The sequence below is a fragment of the Manis javanica genome, chromosome 17, assembly GCF_040802235.1.
Source record: "Manis javanica isolate MJ-LG chromosome 17, MJ_LKY, whole genome shotgun sequence".
Taxonomy (NCBI): domain Eukaryota; kingdom Metazoa; phylum Chordata; class Mammalia; order Pholidota; family Manidae; genus Manis; species Manis javanica.
In genome coordinates this window covers 63,681,688-63,708,216 of record NC_133172.1, presented here as the reverse complement: position 1 = coordinate 63,708,216, position 26,529 = coordinate 63,681,688, and the positions used below count along the sequence as shown (strand labels likewise).

General features: G+C 60.5%; 3 protein-coding genes and 1 long non-coding RNA gene across 11 annotated transcripts in view; 3 read left to right on the top strand and 1 right to left on the bottom strand.

Annotated features, from left to right (window-relative positions):
* The first annotated feature begins 296 nt into the window (after positions 1-296).
* On the top strand, positions 297-2,687 carry APRT (adenine phosphoribosyltransferase). The gene is made up of 5 exons (XM_036993951.2): positions 297-455; positions 631-737; positions 1,650-1,783; positions 1,998-2,076; positions 2,302-2,687. The coding sequence occupies exons 1-5, from the start codon at positions 376-378 to the stop codon at positions 2,442-2,444; spliced, it is 543 nt and encodes a 180-aa protein (XP_036849846.2). The 5' UTR covers positions 297-375; the 3' UTR covers positions 2,445-2,687.
* Positions 2,688-3,205: 518 nt separating this feature from the next.
* CDT1 (chromatin licensing and DNA replication factor 1) lies at positions 3,206-7,571 on the bottom strand. Its single transcript, XM_036993944.2, has 10 exons — positions 7,138-7,571; positions 6,717-6,812; positions 6,504-6,640; positions 5,791-5,985; positions 5,577-5,722; positions 5,335-5,435; positions 4,655-4,843; positions 4,267-4,407; positions 3,994-4,195; positions 3,206-3,545 (listed from the first exon to the last, which is right to left on the bottom strand). The coding sequence occupies exons 1-10, from the start codon at positions 7,561-7,563 to the stop codon at positions 3,382-3,384; spliced, it is 1,797 nt and encodes a 598-aa protein (XP_036849839.2). The 5' UTR covers positions 7,564-7,571; the 3' UTR covers positions 3,206-3,381.
* An 82-nt stretch (positions 7,572-7,653) lies between these two features.
* On the top strand, positions 7,654-12,782 carry LOC140847086 (uncharacterized). Of its 4 annotated transcripts, none has more exons than XR_012126726.1 (3): positions 7,654-8,855; positions 9,453-11,505; positions 12,206-12,781. It is a non-coding gene; the product is annotated as an uncharacterized lncRNA (long non-coding RNA). The 4 variants fall into 4 exon arrangements; XR_012126728.1 differs by having other exon boundaries at positions 7,688-8,369; positions 8,581-8,855; positions 9,453-12,782; XR_012126729.1 differs by having other exon boundaries at positions 7,688-8,855; positions 9,453-11,215; positions 11,332-12,782.
* An 8,753-nt stretch (positions 12,783-21,535) lies between these two features.
* Positions 21,536-26,529, top strand: part of PIEZO1 (piezo type mechanosensitive ion channel component 1 (Er blood group)) — a 49,360-nt gene continuing 44,366 nt past the window's right edge. For 3 of the 5 annotated variants that reach the window (XM_036993873.2, XM_036993872.2, XM_036993870.2), the window contains exon 1: positions 21,536-21,992. In XM_036993873.2, coding sequence (XP_036849768.2) covers positions 21,551-21,992 — 442 coding nt within the window. In that variant the 5' untranslated portion in view covers positions 21,536-21,550. The other 2 variants (XM_073225968.1, XM_036993874.2) reach the window with 1 other exon arrangement.

Here is a 26,529-nt window from a genome sequence, read left to right as displayed (position 1 = left end):
CAGCGCACGCACGCTTGCGGCTGGGCTCCCGGCCACGACTGCGCAGACGCCGTGCCCCATCACTCTCGACTCGCACGGCGGCCCGGCGCGACGGTGTCAGGGGCGCGGTCGCATCTGTTCAGGATAAAGAAATGAGGGCGCGTCCCAAAATCGATGTCATCCGAGAATCTAAGATATGCGGTACTTCCTGCCGAGCCCGGCTCCGCCCCGCGCCCGTTTCCGCGCCCCACCGGCTGCGTCGACGGTCCAAAAGCTCCGCCCCCGCAGTCGGCCCCGCCCCACCAGGTGCCCGACGGGCCAGAAGCACCGCCCACCCGCGCAGGCGCGGAGCCCCCGAGCCCGCCCCGCCGGCCACGGACACGCGCAGTCGCAACCATGGCGGACCCTGACCTGCAGCTGGTGGCGCGGCGCATCCGCAGCTTCCCTGACTTCCCCGTCCCGGGCGTGCTGTTCAGGTGCGGGCGCAGGGGAGATGTGCCCTGAAGTCATTGTTCCCCGTGGGGTGGGCGCGCGGAGGGCCGCCCGTGGACGGGGCTGTCGGGCTGCCCGGGCGCCGCGCGGCCGCAAGCGGAGCCCTGAGCCGAGCTCCGAGACTACCCCGGGGTCACCAGGCCTGTGCTTGCGTGCCAGGGACATCTCGCCCCTCCTGAAGGACCCTGATTCCTTCCGCGCCGCCATCAGCCTCCTGGCGAATCACCTGAAAAAGACCCACGGCGGCAAGATCGACTACATCGCGGGCAAGTGGCCGGCAGGGGCAGCCCTCGCGCGTCTCGGGCTGCGCTGCCCTGGGGTCTCCAGGGCCTGGACAGTCGCCGGGGGTCACTGGCCCTGTGCCAACCTCGAGGGCCCCTTTCCCCTTGGCCTCTGTCTGGCGGGGTCCTTCGGGGCGCCCGCCGACACTGGCGCCAGGTGCTTGGGTGGTGACCCTCGCGTGGGCCGTAACGATAGACCCGTGGCCCTCAGGCCCCCACTTTGCAGCCGGGTGGGTGGTGGGGCCACGTGGCTGAAGTTATCTGGGGAGTGTCTGACCAAAATCCACCGGGCCAAGTGCGCTTTCTTGTGTTCCTTTTGCAAGCGTGCACTGACTTCCTGTTGGTTGCGCCCTTTATCCGATGCTGGGGTGCGATGCTTCGGCAAGGCTGAGGTCTGGGAAGCAGGGGGGACCTCGCAGCAGAGCCCCACCCCTGAGCCTCCCGTCCCTGACGGTGCCCCCTCACTTGGCTGTGTGCAGTGGAGGATTCCTCCTTCCAGAAGCCCTCCCTCTCCACCCTCCTGGGCGGGGGCTCCGAGCCTCCTGGCCACAGCTCGGGCCACCACGGGAGTTGGCTGGTGCCTGTCAGGGCCTCTCCTTCCGGATTAGAAGCGCTTGCCGCAGGCACTTCCTGGGAATGTCACGGTTGCCTATGAGATTGTTCCATAGTCACTACAGCCCAGTTACTGGTGAGCAGCTGAGCTGTGGCTAGAGGTCAGTTGACCTCCCTGGGGCCACGTAGTTCCTTGGCCAAGCTGCAGGGTGTGCCTGCTCCCCGCTCCAGCCCAACTGCTGCTCCCCAGTGCCCAGCGTCTATGCACAGTGGGTGCTCCAGCAAAAGGACTCCGTGCTACCACACCACACAGCTGCCCCATAACACAGCAGCTCTTGCCAACAGGCCTAGACTCGAGAGGCTTCTTGTTCGGACCCTCCCTGGCCCAGGAGCTCGGCTTGGGCTGTGTGCTCATTCGAAAGCGAGGGAAGCTGCCTGGCCCCACCGTGTGTGCTTCATACTCCCTGGAATATGGGAAGGTGAGTGGGCTGGAGGCTGCCACTGTGGACCCTCCATTCCCAGAGGGAGAGTTGTGGAGTCAGATGGAGTGGACATGGTTGCTCAGAGAGGCTGAGGTGCTGGACCAGGCTCACACAGCCAAGAAATAGCAGGGTGGGTTGGAACTGGGGCCGATGGCCCATCAGCTCCCAGCCTCTGTCCACTGTGGACCATGTGCCTGCTTCCCATCTGCAGGCCGAGCTGGAAATCCAGAGAGATGCCCTGGAACCAGGGCAGAAAGTTGTTGTCGTGGACGATCTGCTGGCTACTGGCGGTGAGGGTGTCCCTGGAGTGAAGAGGGCTGAGCACCAGGGGGCTGGGAGGGCCAGGGGGAAGCGGCTCCCTGCGTGAGAGGTCAATCAGGGTTTTAACACTCTGCAATGGACCAGTGGCAAGGCCGCGTGTGGCCAGATGGGGGCCCTGTTGCCATGCCAGCTCCTTCCTCCCAGACCCCTGGGGCAGCCAGGCTGTGGGAGCCTCACACCATGCCTCCCTCCAGGAACCATGCGGGCAGCCTGTGAGCTGCTGGGCCAGCTGCGGGCTGAGGTGCTGGAGTGTGTGAGCCTGGTGGAGCTGACCTCCCTGAAGGGCAGGGAGCGGCTGGGGGCAGTGCCCTTCTTCTCCCTCCTGCAGTACGAGTGACCAGCCCCATGCCCACTGCAAGTTCCAGCCTCCACGGCTGCAGAGACCTCTCCTGGCCACCAGAGGCACTGACTGCCCACCTGGGCTGTGTCATTTCTGTGGTAGTGACTACAGCGCCCTGCCAGCTGCCTAGAGCCCTTCTTGTGGGCTCAGGGAACGCCAAAGCTTAGAGCTAATCGTCTGGGACAGAGCCAAGCTCAAGCACTACAGATCCGTTTACAGTGAATAAACCTCTTTGCTAGAGTGGCTTTTCTTCATCCAGGTGCCCAGGGGAGGGTGTGGGGACCCCACCTGGCTGGCTGCATGCATCCCTTCAGAGCATGCGGTTCCCCTGGCAGCCATTCCAGGGCAGCAGGCAGGCGCTGCCCCAGATTTGATGGTCTAAGGCAAGTGTCAGCTCTAGAGATCAGCAGTACTGAAGTCAAGGTGTGGGCAGGGCTGGCTTCTGGAGACTCCAGAACTCATTTATTTGCACTTTCCAGCTTCTCAAGGCACCCACACCCCTTGGCTGCAGGCTGAACTGGAGATCCATCTTCAGACCCAATGGTTACCATCCTTTTTTCAATTCCATTGGATCCTCCCTCCTACAGGACCCTGTGCTGACACTGGGCTGCCCAGACAACCCCAGGGTCCTCTCCCCATTGCAGGATCCCTGTTTGCAGGGGTGTCATCCTGCCAACACTACCCCAACCTGTACACCTGCACCAGCAGCCAAGCCACCCTCCCCTACCCCACTTCCCCCAATGGCAGCAAAGATGGTCAACAACAGGAATCAGTTTAATGACGCACACTTCGAGGGTGGGCCTGCCATCCACACTGGACTGAGACCCTCAGGCCCTGCAGCCACAGCCTGATCCAGCCTCTGAGCCCCATGGAGAGTCAGGAGGGAGAGCAGAGTGCATCAGGATCGGGAATGAGAGGCACACATCTGTGAGGCTTACAGCGCCTCTTCAGCCCAGATGAGGCGGGCCAGCCGGGCACTGACTCCCGCCAGGTCAGCAGCCTTGTCCAGCTTGATGTAGGTGCTGGTACGGATTTGGTGGAGGCTGAGCCAGTCAGGCAGCAGCTCAGAGAGGAGTCGCACGTGACTTTCCATCTCCCCTGTGGAGAGGGAACACATGAGACTTGAGTCCTGGCACCACCTGGCCTGTGCACACCTAAAGGGGTAGCCCTCCCACCCCACCCTGAGATCAGCCGTGAGCCAGGCCTGGGCTGGGCCTGTCCCTGCAGAGAAGCAAAGGAGAGAACAAAAGATGGACGGACTGAAGCCTGGTCAGCGACAGCCTCGTGGAGAGGTAACCCTCCCACTTAACCCAACCCCTCATGAGGGCCCCACAGTGGGAGGCCCGCTGCAGCTCTGAGGAACCAGAGGCCTTGGTGGGAACGAGTGGTCCCACAGGAGACATGCCACGTGAGCCGTGGGACCAGGCGGAGGCTCGGGGTGACCTTGAGGGTAGTGCATGCCCAGAGCACACAGGCACTCGCACACCAAGGGAGCAAATTCCTGGTGCCCACCCTCAACCTACCACCCAGCCCAGCCCCCACGCACCAGGGCTCATGGCTGCATGGTAGCTGCCCGCCATCCTGGCACAGGCCACCTCCATGGTGAGTGCTGGCTTGTGCTCAGACACAAAGATGCTGCGCAACACACGGGCCAGCGTGGGAAGCCGCTCAAGCCGCTGCAGCCGCTGCTCCTGCTTTGGGCACCGTGTCATCCGTGCCAGCTGCTTCTGCACCTCCTTAGCTCGGATCTGCAGTGTGCACAGGTTGCAGTTGGTGGGCTGCTAATCCTCGGCCCCCTGCCAGAACTCCCAACACTCACCCGGTCCAGCAGGTCCTGGGACACCCCCTTCAGGGCAGTGGGTGGAGTGGCCGGTGGGGTGGCTGGCAGTGCCGGGTTCAGGGACCCAGGGCTGCTGGGCTCCGCCGTGCGTAGGACCAGGTCACTCAGGGCCTTCTCCATCTGGGCCGGGTCAGAGGGGAGGGGTCAGAAGATACCTCCCCTGCTCCAGCACAGGGGAGGGCCCTCATACCCAGGCTGCATGGCCCCAGCAGAGTCCCTGTGTGTCCAGCCCAGGCCCAGCCAGGGTATCCGGGCCCCTGCACGTGCCCCAGGGCAGAGCCTGCCAGTAGGCAGTGTTCCATCATGGAGAGGGTGGGTCTCCCCAGCCCAGGGCCCACAGAGGACAGACATCCCTACCCAGCCTCACCCGGGGTGACAGCAGGCTGCGGGCACGGGCCAGCACCTCCTGGGCAGTGGCCAGCTTCTCCGCAGTGGGTGGTTGGGGCAGTTCAGCCGGCTCAATGTCAGGCACTTCATCCACATTGAAACGGGGGTGCCAGCGTGTCAGCCGGTCCTCAGGCACCACCATGGGGGGGTTCAGGGAAGCCAGGAAGGCCTGAGTGACAAGAGGGGGCACCAGGTGACCCCAGGTACATCAGTGGGGGGGACAGGGCAGGCCCATCCAGGTTCCCATCCCAGCTGGGTGGCCACAGCAAGTCACTTCACCTCTCTGAGCCCCAGGTGCTCAGCTGGGCTGAAGGCACAGTGTAGAGCACCCACAGCACCCACTGACCTCATCTCCAGCCTCCCAGGGCCTGAGGCCACAGCCCTGAGCTCCCTGCCCCTCAGCTCCAGTCAGACCCTCCCTCAGCTGGGAGCCAGGGCCAGGGCCACCCTGATGAGACAGCCATGGAGAGCAGCGGTTAAGAGAACACTAGATCTGGCCTCTGAGAGGGGCCCGTTCCCTGCTGGTAAGACAGGGCTGTGACAGTGACAGCAGGGGCAGCTGGAGCACTGCAAGAGGGGACAGCATGGCACCGGGCAGGGCCTGCCCAAGGAGACACCTCCCATCAGGCCCGAGCGGATCATTTGGGGGCGCCCACTCACCCTGTGATGCTCCCGGACACGATCCACCAGATTCTGGCTGAAGACCTGCCGCCGCTGCAGGAGGCGGGAGGCCGTGAGCTGGGGGACCGTGCCACTAGCCTCTGCAGGGAGAGTCCAGGCCTGAGCCGGGGGCCGGCTCACCCAGCCCCACGAGGCCCTGTGCCCAGCACCTCTCACCCACACAGCATCCGGGTGGTGAAATCAGGCTCGGAGATACATGCACTCGGCCACAGCACACTCACCCTGGTCCAGCAGCGGCTCAATGGTGAGCTGGTAATCGGACCGCTTGACACCATCCTTGAAGGTGGGAACGTTGCGCTCCTGGCGGAAGCGATAAGAAGTAGGATACACGGTTCTGATCTGGCCCACGTTGCGCTCCTCAAAGCGCCTGAGGAGAGTGCCAGGGTCAGCGGTAGCAGACAGGGCCAGCCCCCCATCCCCCAAGGGCCCACTCACTTGCGCATCATGTCCTGGACACCCTGCTTGACCTTGGCGAAGGTCACAGTCTCAGAGCGGTTGTAGAGCATGCCCACAATGGTGTCCATGCTGCGGAACATCTCGGCCAGCACCTGGTACTTGTAGGGCAACACGAGGCCAGGGGGCCCAGGCTGGGCCAGGGCGTGGAAGCGCTGGTACGCAGGCACCTTTTCACTGCCAGGGAGGAGCCAGACCTTGAGAGAGGCACCAGACCCACACCCCCTCCAGCACCCAACAGAGGCAAGGTGGTGGGAGACCCAAGCCCGGGGCTTGCAAAATTGTCCCAAAACACCTCACCCCAGTTTACAAAGTCCCTGCGTGGCCCCGTCTCCCCCACACAAGCACTCTCAGGGATGGAAACAGAAATGCCTGGCCTCAAACCCAGGCTCTGCCATGTTGTGCCTGGTTACCCTGGCACCCCCTGCCCTAGTTTCCTCATCTCCAAGAGGCACGTGACCATGGGACCCAGGGAGGGCAGACATGGCAATAAAGGGCAAATACCCAGTAAGTGCTGGCTGTGACATCTGAGATCCAGCAGGACCCCCCAAGCAGGAGGTGCCGCCCTCTTAGGTGGGACCAAGGGCAAGAAGCCAGGGAGCGGAGCACCCTGCCGACCACGCTGGCTCCCTGCAAGGGGCAGCCCCCACCCCCTGCCAGGCCGCCCACCAGCCCACCCTTTCCTGAGACCTCACCATGGCCCCGCTGGGCGCCCCTCGGCCGCCGGCGCGCTGGGTTCCCCAGCATCCTTCTGAGCCGTCCTCAGCTCCTGGACTCGTTTCCCCAGCTCCCGTGCCCGTTGCAGACACGACTTGAGCTCAGAACAGGTGATCTGTGAGCACAGGGTGCTGTCAGCTGGTCACTCGCCCCAAGCTGCTCCCGCTCCCCTGCCCTGGGCCCTGCCTCACCTTGTCCTCCTGGGCTGCCCGGAGGGACGGCTGGCCTGCTGCGAGGGCCGCCTGCTCCGGGGAGGCAGGAGCAGCCGGGGAACCGGGGCTGGAGACCTGGCGGGAAGGACCCAGAGGTGAAGCGGTGGTAAGACCCTGCCCTGCAGCAGCTGGGGGGAAAGGACTGCTCTGCACTGCGGGCCAGGCTCCTGGGTGCCCCTGCTGAGAGGTCGGGGCGCCTGGCATCCCCACCAGCCCTTCCTCGGGACAGTTACCCAGGCCTGACCCCCAGGCCCCACAGCAAGTCCCCGGCACTGGTCTCCGCGCTGCCCGCCTACCGGCCCCGTGACCCACCCGGCTGCCTCCACTCCGACCCCGCCGGCATTCCGACCCGGTCTCCGCGCCCAGGCCACGGGGCAGTTCCCCCTGGGCCTCAGTTTACCCTCGGTCTTAGGCGCCCTCCTGGGCATGTCTCTTCGGACCCCGGCCGGCGCCCTTCCCCGGCCTCAGGTTCCCCGCGCCGCGCCCTCGCCGGGTCGGCCAGCAGCCGCAACCTCCTGCGCGCGGGCGGCGCGGGCTCGTCGCGGGCGGGCTCGGCGGGCGGGCGGGCGCGCTTGCGGCCGCGGGCAGGGCTGGGAGCCGGGACGCAGGCCGCGGGCTTGGCGGGGCTCGGGGTGCGCCAGGCCGGCTTGGCCCTAGGGAGCGCGGCGCGGGGACCGGGGCGGCGGCGCGCGAAGAAGTCGGTGAGGCGGGGCTGCGCCATGGCGGGCCGGGGACCGCAAGTAGGACGCAGAACGAGACTCAACGAGCCGGAAGCGCAGCCGCGCTTCCCAGCGATTTTCCCGCCGCGCCTGGCCCCGCCCCCCATGGGCTGAACCACCGGCGCGGAGCGCGGGGGCCCGGGAAATGGACGCGCCCGGACGCAGGCGCGCTGGCGTCGGGCGGGAGTGCCGTGCGCGCACGCATGCGCCGTAGGACAGCCCTTCCGGCCGGTTGCCGGGGGCGTCCGCGGTCCGAGTGGAGGGGGCGCGGGCCTCTCTGTGCTGCTCCGCGCGGGCGCCAGGCTGGTGCGGTCCCGGCAAGCACACGGGTGCTGCGCTGCTTCCAGCTTAGATTTAAACTAACAGCAGCCGACCCTGGGGCCTCCTGCTGCGCGGGCGCTGAGCCGGGGGGGGCGGGGCCTGGAGACTGATGCCCCCCGCGCCCCTCGGCACCGACGGAGACAGGGCCCGCGTCTAGCGAGCAACGCGCCGCGGATGGCACCGTCTGGGCTGGACTTAGATGAATATGCCGAAACCAGTACAGTTCAGTAACGGCTTCTTTGTGATAGGGCGATCATATCTCAATCTGTGACTTTTTAAAAAGGAGGAGCTGTTTTCAAAACGGCTGAATCGGTAAGAAGTGTTAGTTCTTAAAGCCTAAAGCTTAGGTTGCCTGGGAAATTTGAGAACCTGATACCCGACAAGCAAGGCTCAATGCAGGTGGAATTCCTGCCACAAAAAAAAAATGCAGTCAAGTCTGGCCCCAAAGTGCGTCTACAGGCCTGGAAAAAAAAGAAATCCGTGAGGGCGTGTTTGCGAGAGGGCTGGGAGGGGACTTTAATGCCGCTTCTGAGTTCTGTGCAGTAAACAGCATGAATCGTACCTGTGAGAAGTTCGGCCCAAATGTCACTCGGTGAGTCCGTCAAGGTTGAGGGTTGATGTGGGGTGGATGGTGAAGGGCTGAGTTTCCCCAGAGGCAGTAAAGGAAGTGAGCAATTAGACCCAAATTTGTAAACTGCTGGGGGGCGAGTTATTAGCCGGCCAAGAATCAGTGGCACTGCAGTTCTGTTAGAGTTTGGGGTTGTGTGCTCTGGGCCACCACGTAAAATGCATTTATTAATCAGAACAGTGGTTGAGGGTGGAAGCTGGAACTGACCTGCGTCAAAGTGGACAGTGCAAATCCAAGCCTGCATTGCATCGAGGAGGGACAAGCATGCAGGGTTCCAGAGCTGTAATGGGAGCGTAAGTTACGGGCACAGCCGCTTAAGAGTGGCAGGGACGAGGGCATCGTGTAAAGCTTTCAGCTCAGAGCTGCTCATCAGGAAGTGGTGTTTCTCCAAGCAACGTGGTGCTTTCCCACTGTTTCACATTCAGAAAATAAATACCTGGTCTCGAAGAGGTGAGTCAGCGGGCTCAGACCACAAGTGACAGTTCAATATCTGGCTCCTGGCCAGATGTCTGGCTCAGCCCTGCCCCTGTAGACAACTTGACAGGCAGGATGCAGCTGGGCCTCCCCAGGGCCTCCTAAACACTAAGCAGGCTCCACCAGCGTTTCATTTGTCCTGCCACTTGCCCACCCAGCCTGGAACCACAGTGATACCCTGGGCTCAGAGCTGGGTGAGGGGGCCAGAAGCAGGCCCCGGGCCCCTGAGAAATCCAGTAGACCACCTGGCCCTGACACAGCTGTGTGACTGGCCCACACCGCCAGGCACATCCACCTCAAGGGCACTCCTGGGAGGAGGCCTGCACAGTGCTTCCATCACTGGCCAGCTGCAGGGCACGAGCCTGACGGCAGAAGCAGGCCCCAGCAAGCCCCAGATGGCTCCAGGGACAGACCGCCGGACACAGCATCTAACCCAAATGGTTTTTAATGGAAGTCCTCATGATGGCCCAGACTTTAAGCTTCTACAAAGCAGCCTCTAGGCCTTCCCATGCACGCGTTTGCATCTTTAGCTGAAAGTGCCCCTGAATGCGTTTCTGTTTCTTCCGACCCTAGGAGCCTTGATTGAAGCCTGGGCACACAGATCGATCCATATGAGGCTGCATTAATAGAGGTACAGTTAGGTAAAAGCCCTTCTCTGCTCTGTTCTGCACAGGTTCCACCTGCAGTGTTGTGGTATGGAATGCCAAGGGGATAGAGATGCTAAAGTACCTAGAGGGGAGGGACCAGATGGCAAAGGGGCTAGAACCCTTGTCCACGGATGTTTATCCCGGAAAAACCTGGAGACCCAGGACTGTGCCTGGGTTCATTTGATCGACCGGTATTCACTGTGTGCCCACCGGGACCCCAGCTCCCCAGTGCCACACCCCCTGTGCACCAGGTTGAGAACAAGACAGATGAGACCCCTGACCTCAAGGCTCACATTCTAGTGGAGACAGAAATTATACATACATAAAATTTCAGATAAAGAATACAAAACCCAGCCATAGAGAGCCATTTTAGAACTGAGGGGTTGGGGAGGCGTCTTGTAGGGGATGATGTGAGTCGAGACCTGAATGTCAAGAAGGGGTGGTCCTAGGACGCTCCGAGGGAAGAATCCAGAGCAGAGTGAACTGCTTGTGGAGAGGCCCTGAGCCAGAAACAGAAGCAGAAAGATGGACCTTGTGGCAGCAGCAGAGTGAGGGAGGCAGGAAGGCAGACAGGCAGGCCCAGCCACATAGGGTCTTATAGACCACAGAGAGGAGGGGGGTTTTTATTTCATAGTGCCTGACATGTAGTAGAAAATATATCAGTGAATGAGTAATCAGGGTTGTACCTTGATTAAACTCACTTCTGGCACATAGAAGGCACCCAAATGTTTGCTGAGTATCTGTGGCCCCAGACAAGGTGTACTGGTTCTCTACTGGTGTGACAAATCACCCCAAACCTTAGCAGCTTAAAAGCAATAATATTTATTATCTCACACGGGTCAGAAATTTGGTAGAGGTGCAGCAGGACGGGTCTGGCTCAGGGTCTCACGAGGCTGCGGTCCCACGGTGACAGGGCTGGAATGGCGGGACTGCGTGGGCCTCTCTCTGGTCTCCCGACATGGTCTGTCCAGCATGGCGCCCTCAGGTAGCTCACGTCCCCATGGAAGAGCATGCAGGCATGTCCCCTTTTACACTGAGCCCTGAACATCCTGCAGTGCCACTTCCACCCCTGCTATGAGCTGAAGAGGGTGCAGAAATCAGACCAGGCTCTGGGAAGGGATTTAGGGCCACCTGTGATGAAGCAAGGTCAAGGTTACGTGGCAAGACGAGCTGTCCAGAGGTGAGATACTGTAGCCAAGCAAGGGTCCGCGGCCCGATGCACACTGCACACCAAACTCAGGACCGTAGCTTTTGCAAAAGGAAGGAGCTTTATTGCCAGGCAGCAAAGCAAGGAGAAGAGAGGCCGGGAGGGCAGCTCAGATTTGTCTCCCCCTCATCAGCTCCCCCTCATCAGCAAGAAAGCCTTTCAAGGCCTTTGGGGCACGATTAAGATGGCGGCTGTGGTGAAGCAGACATGGTGGCGTCTGGGAAGTGCCTCCTCAGGTCTTCCCACCCCCGGGTGGCTGCCACGTTATCTGTTGCGTGCTGATTTGGAACGCGTCTGTGGTTGATTGCCAGTTGCCTTCTTTTATTTTATGTCCCAGAAGAACGAGTGGCACTCTTCGCCTCAGATCCTCAACTCCAAGCCCCTGACATGCCATTGTCAGTTCTGTCGCCTGGGGAATTTTTGTTCCGGGGCTTCAGGAACATCCTAACCAGGCAAATACATCTGCCCTGTGCAGGGTCCAGGTGACTCGACCAGTTGGGCCTGGACCTAGTGGGTGTCTGGGGAGGACTGCCAGGGGCTTTTCTGAAAAATAAGCTCAAGAGTGTTGATTAATGGTCTGTGACTGTTCCCTTGCAAGTCACGGTTTTGGGAGTAAGCCTCAGTGACAGAGCTGCACCAGGAGAGGGGACACACACTCTGAATACAGATGGTGCAAACCTGCTCACTTACTGTGTGCCAAGTACAGTCCTGAGAACCTGCCATATATTGACACATCTGAGCCACACAGCCACCTAGGACATAGGTGGTACAGGTATGCCCATTAAACAGATGAAGAAGTTGAGGCTGAGCCATGTGCCTGTGGGTGGTATTGCTGAGACTCAAACCCAGGCCTCACCTGGTGAGCTGCCCCTCTGGGCTGAGCCAGAGCCCACCCCCTACCCACACAGTCCCGTCCTGGGCCAGAGCACCACATCTGCCCGCACACCAGCTCCTTGAAGGGCCTGTGGGCTTAATCTCTACAGCAGGACCTGTTCTGGGTCTGGCACGTGGTGGGCATTCAGTGCCTATGGGGTCACCTAAGCTGTGGCCCAGAGGTCGGCCCAGGGGACTGTCCAGCCGTTGGTGTGCCTTGCCTGCAGAATCCTCAGCCCCACCCTTGTCTCTGCCAGCACACAGCTGTGCCCTAAGGCCTGGGGAATCTGAGGCCCTCCCTCACCTGCCACTGGGCCCCAGTCCCAGCTTCCCACTGGACAGCTGCTCCTCACCATGTCCCTGCATTCACTGGGCTGGGCCCAGCCCCCAGTTAGAGAATCTGTAGTTTTAGAAAGCATTGCTGAGGTTTCAGTGTTGTGCCGTATATCCAGAAGAATGGTGCGCAGTCTGCTTGAGTGTCCCAGAAGGTAGACACAAGAATATAGAGGCAAATCATTTATTTGGGAGATGGGCCCAAGAAGTAGGTGGTGAGGAAGTGAGACAAGGAAGGGGTCCATAAAACGTGTGTTCACGAGCAGGTGACCTCCATGCAACTGTGGATAAAATGAGAGTGGATTCTCAGCTGGCCCTAGTCGGCTAGCTCACTACACACGTGCGGGCAATACATTGCTACTGACTCTATATAAAGAGCTCCGCCCAGTGCTCTGGGAGACACGGTGGCACGGCTGCAAGGCTGTAGGAGAGCAGAGCAGAGGCTGGAGTGGTGGCAGCGCTGAGGACGGAAGCACAGAGGACGGCTGTGTGGGCAGAGAGGCCCAGAGGCAGAGACCGGCTTGCTGCATGCAGACTCGCTCTGAGTAAATGGGATTTTAGTGACTGACCTGCCACCGTGGAAATAAAGTTGGGTATAAACCCTTTCATCCCAGGAATGTTTTACTGTCATTTTCTTTGGTCACATTGAATCCATAGTGAACTTGCCCCGGGGCAGAAACCCATTGGCAGGACAGCAACTAACTGCCCAAGATGAGGGTACGTGACTGCCACGTACCGGGGCTCCGTTTCTTCAGGGACCTTGGGGAGGCGCTGTTAAACGCCCAGCATTGTCCCTCTTGGGACAGAGGGAGCTGGTGTGTCCTCTGTGCTGGGCGAGCGATGCTCCCAGGGGCTCACCCATCACTGCTCCTCCTGTAGGCAGAGGACCGGAAAGCTGTCCACGTGGATGGAAACTGCCTCCAAGTGACCCTGGCATCAGGCTGAGGGCCTGGGGGCCCCTACCACACATGCCTGCTGCACAGCGTGTGTGTCTAACACAGAAGCACATATGCACAACTGAACAGTTCCCAAAGCGAGCCCCTGAGGTCAAAACTATTTTCATAAATTTAGCAAAGAAGAATGTCCTCAATTATGTGGGGCCTTTTGGCACACTCCTCTCCTTTCCAGCTACATCCCTATGTGAGGCCAGATTGTCTTCACATGCTTTGACCAAAACAACTCATTCCAGAAGCCTGGATGTGGAGGGGCTGTGAGAACCCAGCTGTCCCCTATTAAGCCAGACGTCAAAGAGATTGGCAAAAAGTAAAAGAATGCCTCTCTACATTTTTTTGTCCTGAAAAATACAATTTGTTTTCATTTTTAAAATGTTATAGGTTTATTATTGCTACTTTTAATGATTTAATACGTAAATGTTATCCAAAGCCTTAGTGTTCAATTTCTAAGATGGTAAATATTGATGACCCACATCAACAAAAAACACTTAAGAGGTCCTCAGTAATTTTAGATGTGTATGGCCCATGGAGCAGGTCTGGGGTTGAGACCTCAGGCTTGTAATAATGAGGAGGAGTATTGGTAAAGGCCAGCCTGCAGCCTAACTATCCATGTTTGTGTGACTGTGTGACTCTGCGTAGCTGGCTATACCTCTCTGAGCCCCAGTCTTCTCATATCTAACAAGGCGTGATAATGATATTACTTTGCTTATATGGAGCTTATGAGGCTTAAATGTGGGTAGAGGGCCCAGCACAATGCCAGGACCACAGCCAGTGAAAATAGATGGGGCTTGCCATCACCACTGCCACCATCACCACCAACACCTTCATTATACAAACCTCTCCAAAAAATGATGAGAGTTGTGGTAGGTTCTGAGTTTGGACCACAGCCATGTCTGACCTTCCCGACTTCTCTGGAGCCCACCCTGCCCCCTGGGTCCTGCTCCTGACCATCTGCCGCCCCAACACACGTGCACGGCAGGTATGGCTTCTCCTCGTCTCCTGGGCCCTGGTGCCATTTGCGCATAACAGCCACCACATACGGGTATGAGGCAGCTCACAGTTTTCAAAGCGATTTCACAGAACAATAACAGCTGGCCTCTGCTGAGGGGTGCTGTGCGCAGGCCTGTTCCGCGTGATTGAAAAGCCTTGTCTCACCCTCAGAGTGAACCCACAAGCAGTAACTCATTTTGGGGTGAAGCTGAGATTCACAAGGCACAGAGCTGGGGCGCCAGAAGCCAGGTCTGCACCCCCACCTCCACCTCTCAGTCGGCTGCTCTTCCTTCCCCAAGAGAGCAGGCAGGAGCCAGGGACTAATGGTGGGATCCAGGCTTCCGGAGATCCCCCCCGGGCCCTGCAGAGAGACTGTCACCTGCAGCCACAGGGGAGCTTTTCAGGGTCTTGGCCTGTAATACAGTCATGGCCAAGTCTGAAGGCAGCTTTCACCTTCAATGAAAGCATCTGGGTCTCAGCCAGGATCGATCTGCACTTGGCTCGCCGTCCAACAGACAACCTTGGAATCCATTACCAGATGGGACAAAGTTGGGTGGGAGGTGGAGAAGCTGCTGCCCACAGCCGAGCAGCCCGGAAGTCTCCTCTGCCCCCCGAGCCTTGGCCTCCTCACCCACAGCAGGGAGACCTCAGCAGAACCTGCTCTGGGCACAGCCACTGCGAGAGCTCTAGAGAGCGGGGTGAGCCGCAGATGCCCACGTGACGTTGAAGGGCACCCGACGTCGGGGTCGGAGGGCGCGCTGCGGCGGGACCCACCTGCGGACGGCCCGGGCAGCGCTGTCCTGCAGGAATGCAGTGGCAGCCACGAGCGTCATTTTAAAATTTCCAGTAGCTACATTTACAAAGGAGTCAGTGACGGTTATTTACAAAATATTTTTATTTACCCATTGCATCTAAAATATGAACATGTCAACAAGCAGTCAATATGAATTTTATTAAGATATTCAATTCTTTTCTCACCACCACCCACCGCAGATATGATCATCCCTAAGTACGAATCGCCAGCATTAACCACACTTAGGATTCCACATTTACAGCGCCTCTCAGTTTAGAGCATGATAAATTTTCATGGAAATACAGTACTTGATCTTTATTTAGATTTCACTAAACTCACAGTTGTAAACGTGGTTCATGCGCCCAAGTTGTTGGGAAGAAGCTGTTTTCCGATGGCTACGTAGAGCGTTTTAAATGCAAAGAGAGGGCGGGCACAGCGCGGCTCCAACTCCCGGGCCCCGCCCCATCCGCGGGCGCAGGGGGAGACGCGCGCCCGGCAGCGCAGGGGGCGCCCGCGGACGGAGGCCCACCCCGACCCGCGAGCGAACGCAGACCAGGAGTAGCCCGCGGCGCAGCCTGGCGCCGTCAATCAGGGAGGGGGCGGGGCCCGAGAGGGGCGGGGCGACCCACGTGGCGCGGAGGGCTAGCACCGCGAGCCGAAGGAGCTGGGGCTTGCGGAGGAGCTGGGGGGGTGGGTCCCAGGGCTCCGACGCTGCTCCCCAGGGCCCTGGGGGTCGCTGGGGTCACCTGTGTGCCGCCAGCGCGGGCTGGAAGCAGGCCCCGCGCCCCTTGTCCGGACCCGGGCGGTTGGCCCACGGGCGGCCGCTGGCGGCTCGGGCAGGCGGAGGCCCGGAAGGGCGTGGCCAACCCTGAGCGGGACGCGCAGGTGGCGCCCACGCGGGGAGCCTGCTCAGGGAAGGCAGGCCCGCCAGACCCGTGGGGAGGGTGGGCGCCTGCCCCGCGGGGACTTGCGGTGGCCCGCGGGCTGCGCTGGAGGGGATGTCAGTGTCCCTCACTCAGCTCCGAAGGCCCTGCCACCAGCTGCTCCCGCCCAGGTGAGGGAGCCGTCCCGCCGTCAGGAGCGCGGAGCCTGCGAGGGGAAGGCCGGTGCCCAGGAGCGCAGACCGCAGCGACCCCACCGTCCGCTTCCGCTGCGCGGGGCGCTCGCTGCCGGGAGCCCAGTGGGTGACAGACCTCGAACACGTTCATGAACAGTGCAGTGAAGTAGGCCGCCCTCGAGAGCCTTTCCCAGGCGAGAGAGGCCACGTGACATTTCCGCGGGGACCTGAACACGCAGAGGAGCTGGCGAGGAGCAGCCCGTGGCAAGCGGTCCGGGCTGGGGTGCCCGGAGCCCGGGCAGTGCGGGTGGTGCACCGACCCGGAGGGTGTACGGGTCGTCTGGCCTCAGGGAGCCCCGGTTTGGGGGGGGGGTCTCCTGGAAGCGCCCAAGCTGATTGGTCTTCGGCGCAGGGGACGGAGCCCGGCGCACCGACTGTGGGGCTGGAAGGCCCAGACCCAGGAGTTGCGGTCTAACCTCTCCGCTCGGGTGGGAAAGGTCACCAGACCAGGAAGGGGTTCGAACCTCCTAGAGCCTGGAGGGAAGAGGGCGGCCGGCAGACGGAACCCTTCACACCCCAGGCCCACGCGGAGTACCCGGAAGGGCTCTCTGTGTGCTGGCGGCTGGGCACTGTGCCGCGGGGCTGACTCCCCCTTCGAGTCGGGGGCACCGTGTGGGGGTGCGGGCCTTTGGGAAAGGACCGAGGAGGCGACTTTTTCCAGACAACACAGCTTTCCCCCACGTCATTGCCTCCCACAGCACCCTGCCTACTGGAAGTAACAGGACCAGGGCACTTCCCAGGCCACGCTCCGTGGACCCACGGTTGCTGGGGTTGTGCTTGCAGACAGCTGTCACTCCAGTACAGAGAACTCGTGACTCCCCGTGACTCACATAGTTAAGGACCAACTCGTGCAGGGACAGCAGATTAGTCTGGGAGGCTCAAATGGACCAGAGAGGGTTCCCAGGAAAGGCAGCAATCTCACACTCAGTACTTCTGTGCGAAGGGCTGCCCTCAGGGGGTGGGGCTGGGGACGCCTGGAGGGGGTCTCCCCTGGTGGGACCTTCGGGGCTCACCTCACCTGGCCCACCCACAGGCACATGGCTCAGCTGGGTGCACGGTGCTGGGGAGTCCAGGGGAGGGACAGGCAGGTAGGGAGCCCGTGGAGGTCAGGCCCCACAAAGCTGATTGCTCAGTTGCACCAACTGTCCCCCCAAAAGCCGAGTAGGTCCCATCTCTGGACTGTCTTGGAGAAAGAAGCGTTTAGCCACCATCTCTGAAGGGTCAAACGTGCTAGCTACCCTCCCCTTCTGCACTGTGCACCTGTAGGCACCATCAGAGGCAGGGGGTCACAGAACTCTGGGCAGAAGGCAGGGGCAAAAGGGCAGGCACGGAAGGGGTACATCAGGGTCAGGGGCCTGTGACTTAGCTGGTTGCTCAGCGGCCATGGTCGTGGTCTGCCTTCTGCAATGGCATCTGATAAAGGCCCTGATCTCCCATCGCTCCAGAGGGCTGGTGGCCCCTCTGTGTGCAGGTGCTGTGCCAGCCCTGGGAGTACAGAGTCACCTGAGGTGGAGCCCAAAAGGGCCCCCAGGTTCATGGCCACAGGTGGGTACAGCCCAGGGGCTCAGGGCAGCCAGAGCAGAGCATGGTGACCACAGGGTGGTCAGAAGAGCTGGCAGAGGAGGGACTGCTGAGCATATCCCAGGAGAACATGGACAAGGAGGAGGAGTCGCCAGGTGGGCGATCGAGTTCCCAGTGAGCTGTGACAGAGGTCCAAGCATGTGGGGGCTCCCAGCCGGCCCGTGTGCTTGGGCAGGCGCCCTGGCAATGGAGAAGCATGGCAGGTGGGCGTGGCACCAGCCCCGCCTGCTGCGGAGGAGCTGCCCAGGACATTCTGGGCCTGCTTTCGTGGCTTCCTTCATGGTGTTGCTGGGGGCCAGGAGAGCCCAGAACTTCCCAGCTGGCCTCTCAGCAGTGGAGAAAGAGCTCGGCCTGCCACAGCGGAGTGGACTCCTTGATGGAGTCAGTCTTCATGGAGAGACCAGAGAGTCTTCGCCGCCGCGGGAGCCTCCCTGGGATCCACAGAGGGTGGATGGGTAGGCCGTCCACTGCCCTTGAGCCAGACACTTCCTTGTCTGAGCTGTTTCTTCATGTGCTACACACTTTTAGTGTTATAGGTGTTTCTTTAAAAGCACTGGTGTGCTATTCACCCCAGGCCCCAGATCCCTGTGGACGGATGGGGTGGCTTCTGGCTGCATGCTGGCCCTGGCCCCAGGGGGTTAGCAGAGCCCAACTGACCCTGAGGACAGCCAGGTGGGATGTAGGTTCCACCTCCCAGTCAGGGGGCCTCTCCTGTCTGCACCAGCATTAACCTGCCTCTGCTCTCTCACTTGCCTGTTAGGCAGGTTTTGGTGCCAGAATGTTCCCCAAGTCCCCCCGCCAAACACTGTCAGGGGGTGGAAGTGATCCTATCTCACAGTGGGGCCACACTTCAGGCCACTCTCCAGCCCCTGGTTTCTGCCGCTCTGTGCCACCCCCTCCTGTCCCCACTGCTGCCAGGCACAGCCATTCTGTGCCTCCTCAGGCAGAGCTGGAGAGGCACCGGATGCTGGGATGGGTCAGTCTTGATTGTCACCTCTGAACCCCCCGCCCTTACTTGCCCCACTCACCTATCAGCCACAGGGTCACTGGACCTTGGTTAGGTTCATTGCTGCGGCTCTGGGCAGTGTCTCAGGGCTAGGCTGTCTGCCCCTGCTCGATTTTGGCCTGATCCCCCCATAATCCTGGTTTGTTTTTACCCCCAAGATCAGGGTAGGGAGATGGCTGGCAAGCTTCTGAAAGTTGGATCCGTGTGGAAAACGCTAGTTACTTGTTGGGCCTCCTTCACCCACAGCTTCCTCACACCTGTGGGTTTCAGCACCCACCTGATTCCTGGTAGCAGTTTGTGCAGGGCTCCTGGCCACAGACACCCATAGGCACATTTCTGCTTAGTGAGTTCCAATTTCTTACCTTCCAAGTCAGCTGGCCCGTGAGGCCAGCAGGTGGACTCGGGGGGACATTTACTCAAGGCCAGCTCTGTGCCTGGGGGGTGGGGTCCCTTAGAAGAGCCCTAGGGTTTGCTGGCAGGAGCAGGTCCTTTCTGGGTCTTTGTTTCCAGGAACGGGGCAGGGGAAGCTCAGCGGGAATGTACTCAGAGAAATAAGGAGTGGCTCCCCGAAGGAAGGCCCGTCAGGTGTCTGGCCAGGAGGCAGGAGAACAATATTCGGAAGAATCAGAACTCAGCTGCCCCAGGAGGCTCCTGGGCAGCAGGAAGAGGTGGTGTGCAGGCAGCAGGGGTAGCTCCTAGGCTCCCTGTTAGAGATGAAAATCCTTAACAAAATGTATCATTGTAACCATTTTATGTGCACAATTCAGTGGCATTAGTACATTCATGGCTGTGTAACCACTGCACCATTGCCTGACCTTTCTCATAATCCCAAACAGAAGCCCTGTCTCCCCACTGCGTCATCCCCTCACCCGGGAACCCCTAAATCACCTTTCTGTTTCTAATGAATTTCTACATGTTTTCCGTTAGCAGGCTGCACAGTGTTGCGATCTGTGCCTGGCTTCTTCCGCTCAGCAGAATGTTTTCAGGGCTCATCCACGAAGTGTGTGTTCATTCCTTTTTATAGTCAGATAATTTTCCATTGTGTGGATAGACCACATTTTGTTTATCCATTCATTGGTTAGTGGACACTTGAGTTGTTTCCTCTAAAAATGAATTTTTAAGTATATACAAGTAACAGTCCTATTATCCTCGGGGAAAGGGAACGGTGATGGGGCTCCTCTGACGACACCCTTCCCTGACCCTTCCTCTCTTGCCAGGAGACCCATCCACTCTTGCTCTTTCAAGACTAAATCATTTTAATCAACAACAAAGAGCATAGTAGGACCCTGAGCTGTGGAGTGATGGGACAGAAATGGCTTTGGACTTGGAATCAGGAAAGTAGTCCTTGAAGCCTAACTTGTCCTTTGGCAAATGGTTTGCCGACCCCCCCCCCCAACCTCTGGGGCCTGTATTCTCATCTCCAGCTCAGGAATGTGTCACTGACTGGCTGGGGCTGCAGGACAGGCCGGTTCTCCTGCTAGCAAGTAGGCAGTTAAGAAACTTTTTCCGAGAATGTCCCTGTTGTGCTCATGGTAAATTTATTTTGTGGGTGATACATGTAGATAGCAAACAAAACAGAAAAGAGTGTTTCCCCTGCTGTAAGTTTCCCTCCACCCCCTGTGCTCTGCTTGGCCCTGTCTTGCCTGCCCTCCCAGAGATGCAGTAGCTGCAAGGCCTGGGGGTACAGTGGGCCTTTCCCAACTGCAGTATTGTATCTTAGAGATTGTTCCATGTTGATACAGAGAGTTTCTACTCTGCTGCCGGATACATTGTACTTAACCTCTCTTGGGGGCAGACAGTTAGGTTTCTTGCAGTCTTTGTTACAATTCTTGGACACATACCTTTGTACCTTTGTTCCTTTGCAGGTGCACCTGCAAGACAGGTTCTCTTTGGAGTGACTATTTCAGGGCCAGATGGGAGGGTGGGAAGCACTGCCAATCAGCAGAGCTGCAGATCTGGGGGCTTTGGACCTGCCCACTCCCGGGTGCCACACCCCATGTCCTCCTGCCTCTCCCCCTCACACCATGCTTCTGGGAAAGGGTCAAAGTCTTGTATCCTAAGCCTCAGAAGGAGAGGTTTTTCAACTTCTGTTTGCGTTTAAACCTTCTATGCAAACAAGGTTGTCTTACTCCCCACGTGAAGCTCCCGAGGATGGGGGCTCAGGCTGCTCTTCCTTCCTGTGTGGGATGTGATGACTGCTGGCTTAGAGCAGAGTGTCCCTGAGAGCCCTCTAATGTTGGAGTGGGGAGCTCAGAGGTTACTGACCTCGGTCCTCTTATTTTACCCTAGAGGGCAGAGCCCAGAGAAGGGCAGTGGTGTGCAGGGCCTCACATAGAGACTGGGGTGCCTGCCTGGGCTCCTCCCACTGGAGGAGCCTGTTTTCTGACACTGGGGCACCTCACTAGAAGGTGGTGTGTCTAGGCAGGATTTCACCCTGAGAGAATCCTCAGGTAGGTGGGGGGAGTCTGGTGGCCGGAGCTGGGGCTAGTGGCCATGGGGACCATCCCTTCAAAGCAGGTGGAAGCCCCGCTGTGCACGTTACTTCCCAGCCTGCTTTGACATTCACGACTTCATATCTCATAGCCCTTCCCAGGTGAAGAGGGGAGGGGTGCCTCCCCAGGGATACCTCAAAGCCAGGGGAGCCAGCATGGCTGTCCTTGGGGTCCTCTCTGTTGATGATGTTGCTCAGAGGGCCTGGCCATGCCCCTGCCAGGGGACAGCCCCAGGCAGCCAGTTTTGGGCCTTACCTTGAGGGTGGCCCCAGCTGTCTCTGCCAGGGGCTGGGAACAGGCAGCATTTTCAGGGGTTCTGGAGACTCCCAGTAAGCTGGACCCCATGTCTCCAGACTCCTTTGGGCTCTGGCCTTGGGGAGGAAAGCTGAGGCTACAAGTCTCAAAAGGGTCTAGAAAAAGTCCAGGGTCAGACACGACTCCAGCCAGAAACTAATACAGGAAGGAGCAGGCAGGCGGGAGGCAGGCAGAAAAGCAGGCGGCATTTAACCACCAGGCTTCACGGAAGCTGGCGTTGCTGGCTTTAGAAGACTTTGAAGGTCTGGGCCTGTGTTCCCCCTGGCATCAGTCAGCCTGCGTGGAGCGGAGTCCCTTATGCAGCCGAGGTCCAGACCCGGGCCAGGGGTCCAGCCACACCCAAGTGGGCTCTGCCTCTTACACTATGGGGCCTACCCCTTCCTCAGCCCACCTCAAGGGTAGCAAAGGCCAAAAAGGTGGCCTGGGTAAAGTGCCCAGTACACCCTGGACTCAGACTCTGGCCTGCCCACCCGGGGAACAGGCCTGGGTGGATGGTCTGGCTGTTATCACTGCTGTCCTATGGCAAAATGATCAAGGCAAAGCTGATGGTGGTGGCAGGCGTGACTTGAGGTGGCCCCCAAGCCCGGCTAGCCCTGGCTTCCGCGGGTCGTTGGGCGGCGACTTCGGCCTCCCTACGGTCCCCAGAGGGCGCTGCGCCCTCATGTCTCCTGGAGCAAACCGAAAGTCGCCGGGGCCACGCGGGGCGCAGTGGCGCGTGGGGCGCTGCCCGGGAAGCCAGGCGTTGGGGAGCCTGTACCACACGCTCTGTCTGGGGCCGCCCGGAGAAGCGCCGCCTGCTCACCCCCGTGCGTACCCCGAGCAGCGGCGCCAAAGCCTGGGGCGGGGGTGGGGGTCTCCCGGGGGCGTGCCCTGGACAGGGGTCTCCAGTCCGCCGGTTTGCTGGCCCAGACCCGGAGGGCCGGCGGGGCGCGCGAGCCGCGTGCAGCCGCGGAGGGGGTGTCCTGGCGCGCGGGCCGTCGGGGAAGCGCGGGGGCGGGCACGCTGCGGAGGGCGGGGGCCGAGCTTATAAATGCCCGCGGGCCGAGCAGGAGGGAGGGAGGCGCGGAGCAACCGTCCGGCCCTGCTTGGCCTCCGCGAGCCGCCGAGAGCTGCGCCGCGCCGCGGGGAAGGCTACCACCGGAGCGGGCGCGGGCCCCGACCGTCGACACCGGCGGCGCGCGGCGAGACCCGGACCGAGGAGGAGGAGGGGAGCACGGGGGCGCTCGGGGCCCTGCCGGCCCACCGGGGTGCTGGCCGCTACGCGCGGCACGTGCGGCGACCCGCCCAGTGCGCCATGGCGCGCCCGCTCCGGGTGCCCCGCGCCGCCCCGTAGCGCCGCGGCGGCAGAGCGACCTCCGGCGGGCCCCCCGGGCATGGAGCCGCACGTGCTCGGCGCCGTCCTCTACTGGCTGCTGCTGCCCTTCGCGCTCCTGGCTGGTGAGTGGGGGCGGGCTCGGGGCCGGGCCGGGGGCTGCGTCCCCGCTCCCCACTTCCCGGAGAGGCGGGCCGTGCGCGGGCGGCGCGGAGTTTCCCGGGACGCGCGGCCCTCGGCACCCGCATTCCAGAGGCATGAGAGCGCCGGGCGGCCGGGGCCCCCGTCCGAGCGCCGGGCCGGGAGGGTGAGGCGGGGAGGGGAGCTGGCACCCTGGCACCCTCGGGTGCGGGCCGGCGAGTGCCGCCGGTGCCTCCGCGGGGCGCGCGGGGTCGGGTCACCGGGACCGGATTGCTTGCCCTCGGGGAAGGGCTGGAGCGGTGGGGAGGGGGCGCGGATCTCTTTTTCTCTATCGTGTCAAAAAAAAAAAAAAAAAAAACGAAAAGCGCAAATTGCATCATGACTTCCTAACCAATCTGGGAGAAGGCGGGCTTCCTGCCTGGATAAGTTTGATCTGGAACCTCCGGAGCAGAGCTAACGGCGGTGGCCTGGGCCCGGCCCCCCACCCTTCTCCTTCCCCGCGCGCAGCCGGACTGGGACAGGCTTAACCTGGAAAAAAGCGTTGGGGTTGCTCCCCGCCCTTGCCCCGTCCTGGCTCACCCCTCTGGTCTCTAGGGCTCCGGGAGGGGCCTGGCCAGCTGTGCCCGGGGCCGGGGGAGGGAACGCCCCAGGAGGCTCCAGGGTGCAGGGTCCCCTGCCTGCCCGTTTGTCGGTGCCCCTTCGGAAGTCAGGTCGTAGTGGTTCTCAGGGCGCAAAGACCTCCCACCTGCACCCCTCCCAGCCTCCCTGTGCCCGGGGCATAGTGCCCAGGGCTCATAACGCCCTTTGCCTGGCCCTTGGCGCCCTCCACGGGGACTGTCTCTGCTGGGTGTGAGCTGGAAAAGCAGGCTGATCACATTAACTCACGGAAACAAGGAGCGGTTCGCATTGTGAGACTAGGGTGGAAGTCTGTCGGGCCGTGTGTTTGTGTGGGTTTATTCTGAAAGCCTGCTAAATCGCTCCAGGTAGGCCTCTGCCAACTTCTGCTGTGGGTGGGAGCAGGCTCCCAGTGGCCCAGGAATTGGAGGGGGGGGCGGTCAGCAGGCTGCGCTGCAACTCCCAGACGGACTGTGTTTTGATTTATAACAGAGAAAGGTGGGGATACCGGAAAATGTTCAGGACAGGAATCAATGAAAACCATTGAGGCTGGAGGGGAGGGTCTGAGTCAGCCCTGTGTGGACAGAAGCATGCGGAATCTGCCCGGGGCACAGGGCCATCTGGGCTGTGCGCTGTGGTGGCCTGTCTGCCTCCTCCTGCCTCAAGAAAGCCCAGCGTGCAAACGCATTGGACAGACCCAGCTGGAGGTCAGACTTAGAAGCCAGGGAGGGGGCGGGTAAGCTCTCAAAGGCACAGGCTCACCTCTGTCACTGTGCACCACGCCTCAGCCTGGCCTTTGCAGATGGGAAGAAAATTAGGACTCCTTCCTGGAGGGTGCCTCCTCCCACTGGTGCACCTCGTGCAGGGTCGGCAAGCTTCTCCTGTAATGGACCAGGTGTAAATAAATATTCTCACATCACACTCTTCTGATATGCTTTCCAACCATTAAAAAATGTAAAAACCACTCCTAGCTGGTGGATTGTACCAAAATAAGTGGCAGGGCAGGTTCAGTACGAGGGTTAGGTTGACACCAAGAGTTAATTAAGTCAAGGGTCTCATTCCAGGACTGTCTGGCTCTTGGCTGCCCCCCACCTGAGTGATCAGGGGTCTCTCGTTCTCTGGAGGCGGGGGGTGGTACCGGCCAGGGGTTCCAGCTGGGCCCAGTTAGAATCACCTGGAGAGCATTTCGCATACTGATGACTAATTCACTCTACACGTTTCTCAGTGTTTCTGTAAACTTAAAACTGCTCCCAAAATAGTCTATTAATTTTTAAAAACCTGATGTCCGGGCCTATGCCCACACTGATTCTTCGTCTGGGTGTGGGGCTTGGCCTTCAGCTTTTCTTATGCTTTGGGGGAGGGAGGTGTAGCATGGGTGAGAGCCCTGTCTGGTGACACCTGAGACTCCGGCCCCGGCTCTCCAGGCCTGGGCATGGGCTGCTTCCGAGGGATGAGGAACGCTAGACACCCTGCTGATGGCAAGGCCCAGCTGCCCAGCAGGAGGTGGAAGGTTTGTGCTCTGCTTTCTGGGCGCCCTCTCACTCCGATAAGCCTTGGCTGAGACGGTTAGTTCTGCAGTGTGTTGGGAGCAAGGTGTGGGTGCTGGGTAAGGCCTTCAGCAGACATTAGGCAGATGTGCACCCTGAGCTGGCTTAGGCAGTGGCTGCCGTGAGAGTCTGAGTCACCCCGAGGTGCCTCCCGCCACTTCCCATGCAGGATTACTACCCCAAAAGCCTGACTGCACCCCCAGCCTGCCCAGGGAAAGGCCTCACGTGGCTCACCTGTCATCCCTGCAGCTCTGGGAGTCAGGTCCCAGAGCTGGAAGTTCTAGAGAGATGTCAGGGCAGCGCGTTTTGTAATTACTGAGGAACAGGCCATACTTGTGCCTCTTGACCAAACAGGGGCAGCCAGAAACGAACATTCCCAGAAGGCAGGTGGGCGGACTGGTAACCACGTCACCGACACAGGACGGCAGCCTGCCTCCTGACGGGAGGATGCCCACTGCGCCCTGGGACACCACCTGCGCCAGACTGATGGTTACTGGGGAGTGCTGCCCTTTTGAGAGGGGCCGCTTCCTCTTCTCAGCACCATTGCCTTGGCGCACTAGCAGGGAGGCCGCCAGAGGATAGGGCTCGGGGACGGCAGGCCGGTGGCAGTGCGGGTCTAAGAGCCCAGCCTTCGCAAAGTAACCCCTCGGGCCACGCTGTGCTGTGTTCCCGGCAAGAAGGACTCCCAGAGCCCAGTGGCCGTGGAGCTGATGGTCCCGCTCTCCTCCGCGGCCTTGGGGAAGGGGTGCCGGCTCCCTGCCAGCCCTAGTAAGGCTGAATGAGTCAGCAGGTCCTAGGTGCCCTGGTGACAGGACCCTGGGGTGGTGTGTGTGTGTGTGAGCGGGGCTGGGTCTGCCCAGGGACTGAGGACGGGGTGCCTGTGTTCACCCCAAGGCGCTCATCCCACTGGCAGCCAGGACGGGCCCTGCAGAGGAAGTTCGTGGCTGGGGTGGGAGCAGTGCCCCCGGGTCCTGGCCCCAGGGCTGCTTCCTGGGCGGTGCCTCCCCTTCTGACAGGGCACTAAATTTGCTTTCAGTGCTCAGAGATGGAGAGGAAGAAGGGTGGCCTTTCCTCCACTTGATGGGCCATCAGCTCTGGGTGCAGCTACTGTGAGCCTCCTGCTGCAGGAAGCCTCTCCTGACCGCTCTGGAGAAGGCCCCTGTTCATTAGAACTCAGCCAAATGTTGGTTGGCCTTTTCTTTGTTACCTGTTTTGGAAATATATAGACATTTTCACGTGGATTCTATTTTATGTAGATTTTTTCTTCCTGCTCCCAAAGCAGTCTTTCACTTCTTTGTGGTAAAGTCTTGAAGCCTCACGGTTGCAGGTCACTGGGCAGCACTGGCCGGCCGGGCACCAGACCCTCCAGCAGCTGTCCCGGACTTCCTCCAGGGAACAGGGTGGCCCTCAGCCCTGCCCCTCAGCCCGGGGCTGTCCTGGAGAGGTGAGGGGCCGGCAGGACCACCTGCCCCTAGCCTTACCTCTGGGCCACTCTTGACCTCTGAACTGCTCCAAGTTCAGCCTGTTTCCTGGGTGAGGAACCTGCTGGCTGGGGTGAGTCGTCACAGCTGTGTCGGGGTGAAGCTGAGGGTGAGCTCCCGGCCCTCCCTCCCAGGGCAGGTGAGCCTGTTCGTTCTGCTGGCAGGACGTTAGCTGCGGGAGGATGAGCTGGGGCCTGGCCAGCCTTTCAGGAGGGTCTGTGGATGGCTGCCGCTGCCCTGCTCTGAA

Coding starts and splice junctions, on each gene's coding strand:
- APRT (XM_036993951.2), top strand. CDS start 376: ATGGCGGACCCTGACCTGCAGCTGGTGGCGCGGCGCATCCGCAGCTTC. Junction 738..1,649: donor CAAGATCGACTACATCGCGG/GCAAGTGGCCGG, acceptor TCTTGCCAACAG/GCCTAGACTCGAGAGGCTTC. Junction 1,784..1,997: donor ACTCCCTGGAATATGGGAAG/GTGAGTGGGCTG, acceptor TCCCATCTGCAG/GCCGAGCTGGAAATCCAGAG.
- CDT1 (XM_036993944.2), bottom strand. CDS start 7,563: ATGGGGGGCGGGGCCAGGCGCGGCGGGAAAATCGCTGGGAAGCGCGGC. Junction 4,844..5,334: donor GTGTCCGGGAGCATCACAGG/GTGAGTGGGCGC, acceptor CTTGTCACTCAG/GCCTTCCTGGCTTCCCTGAA. Junction 4,408..4,654: donor GCAGCCTGCTGTCACCCCGG/GTGAGGCTGGGT, acceptor GACCCGGCCCAG/ATGGAGAAGGCCCTGAGTGA.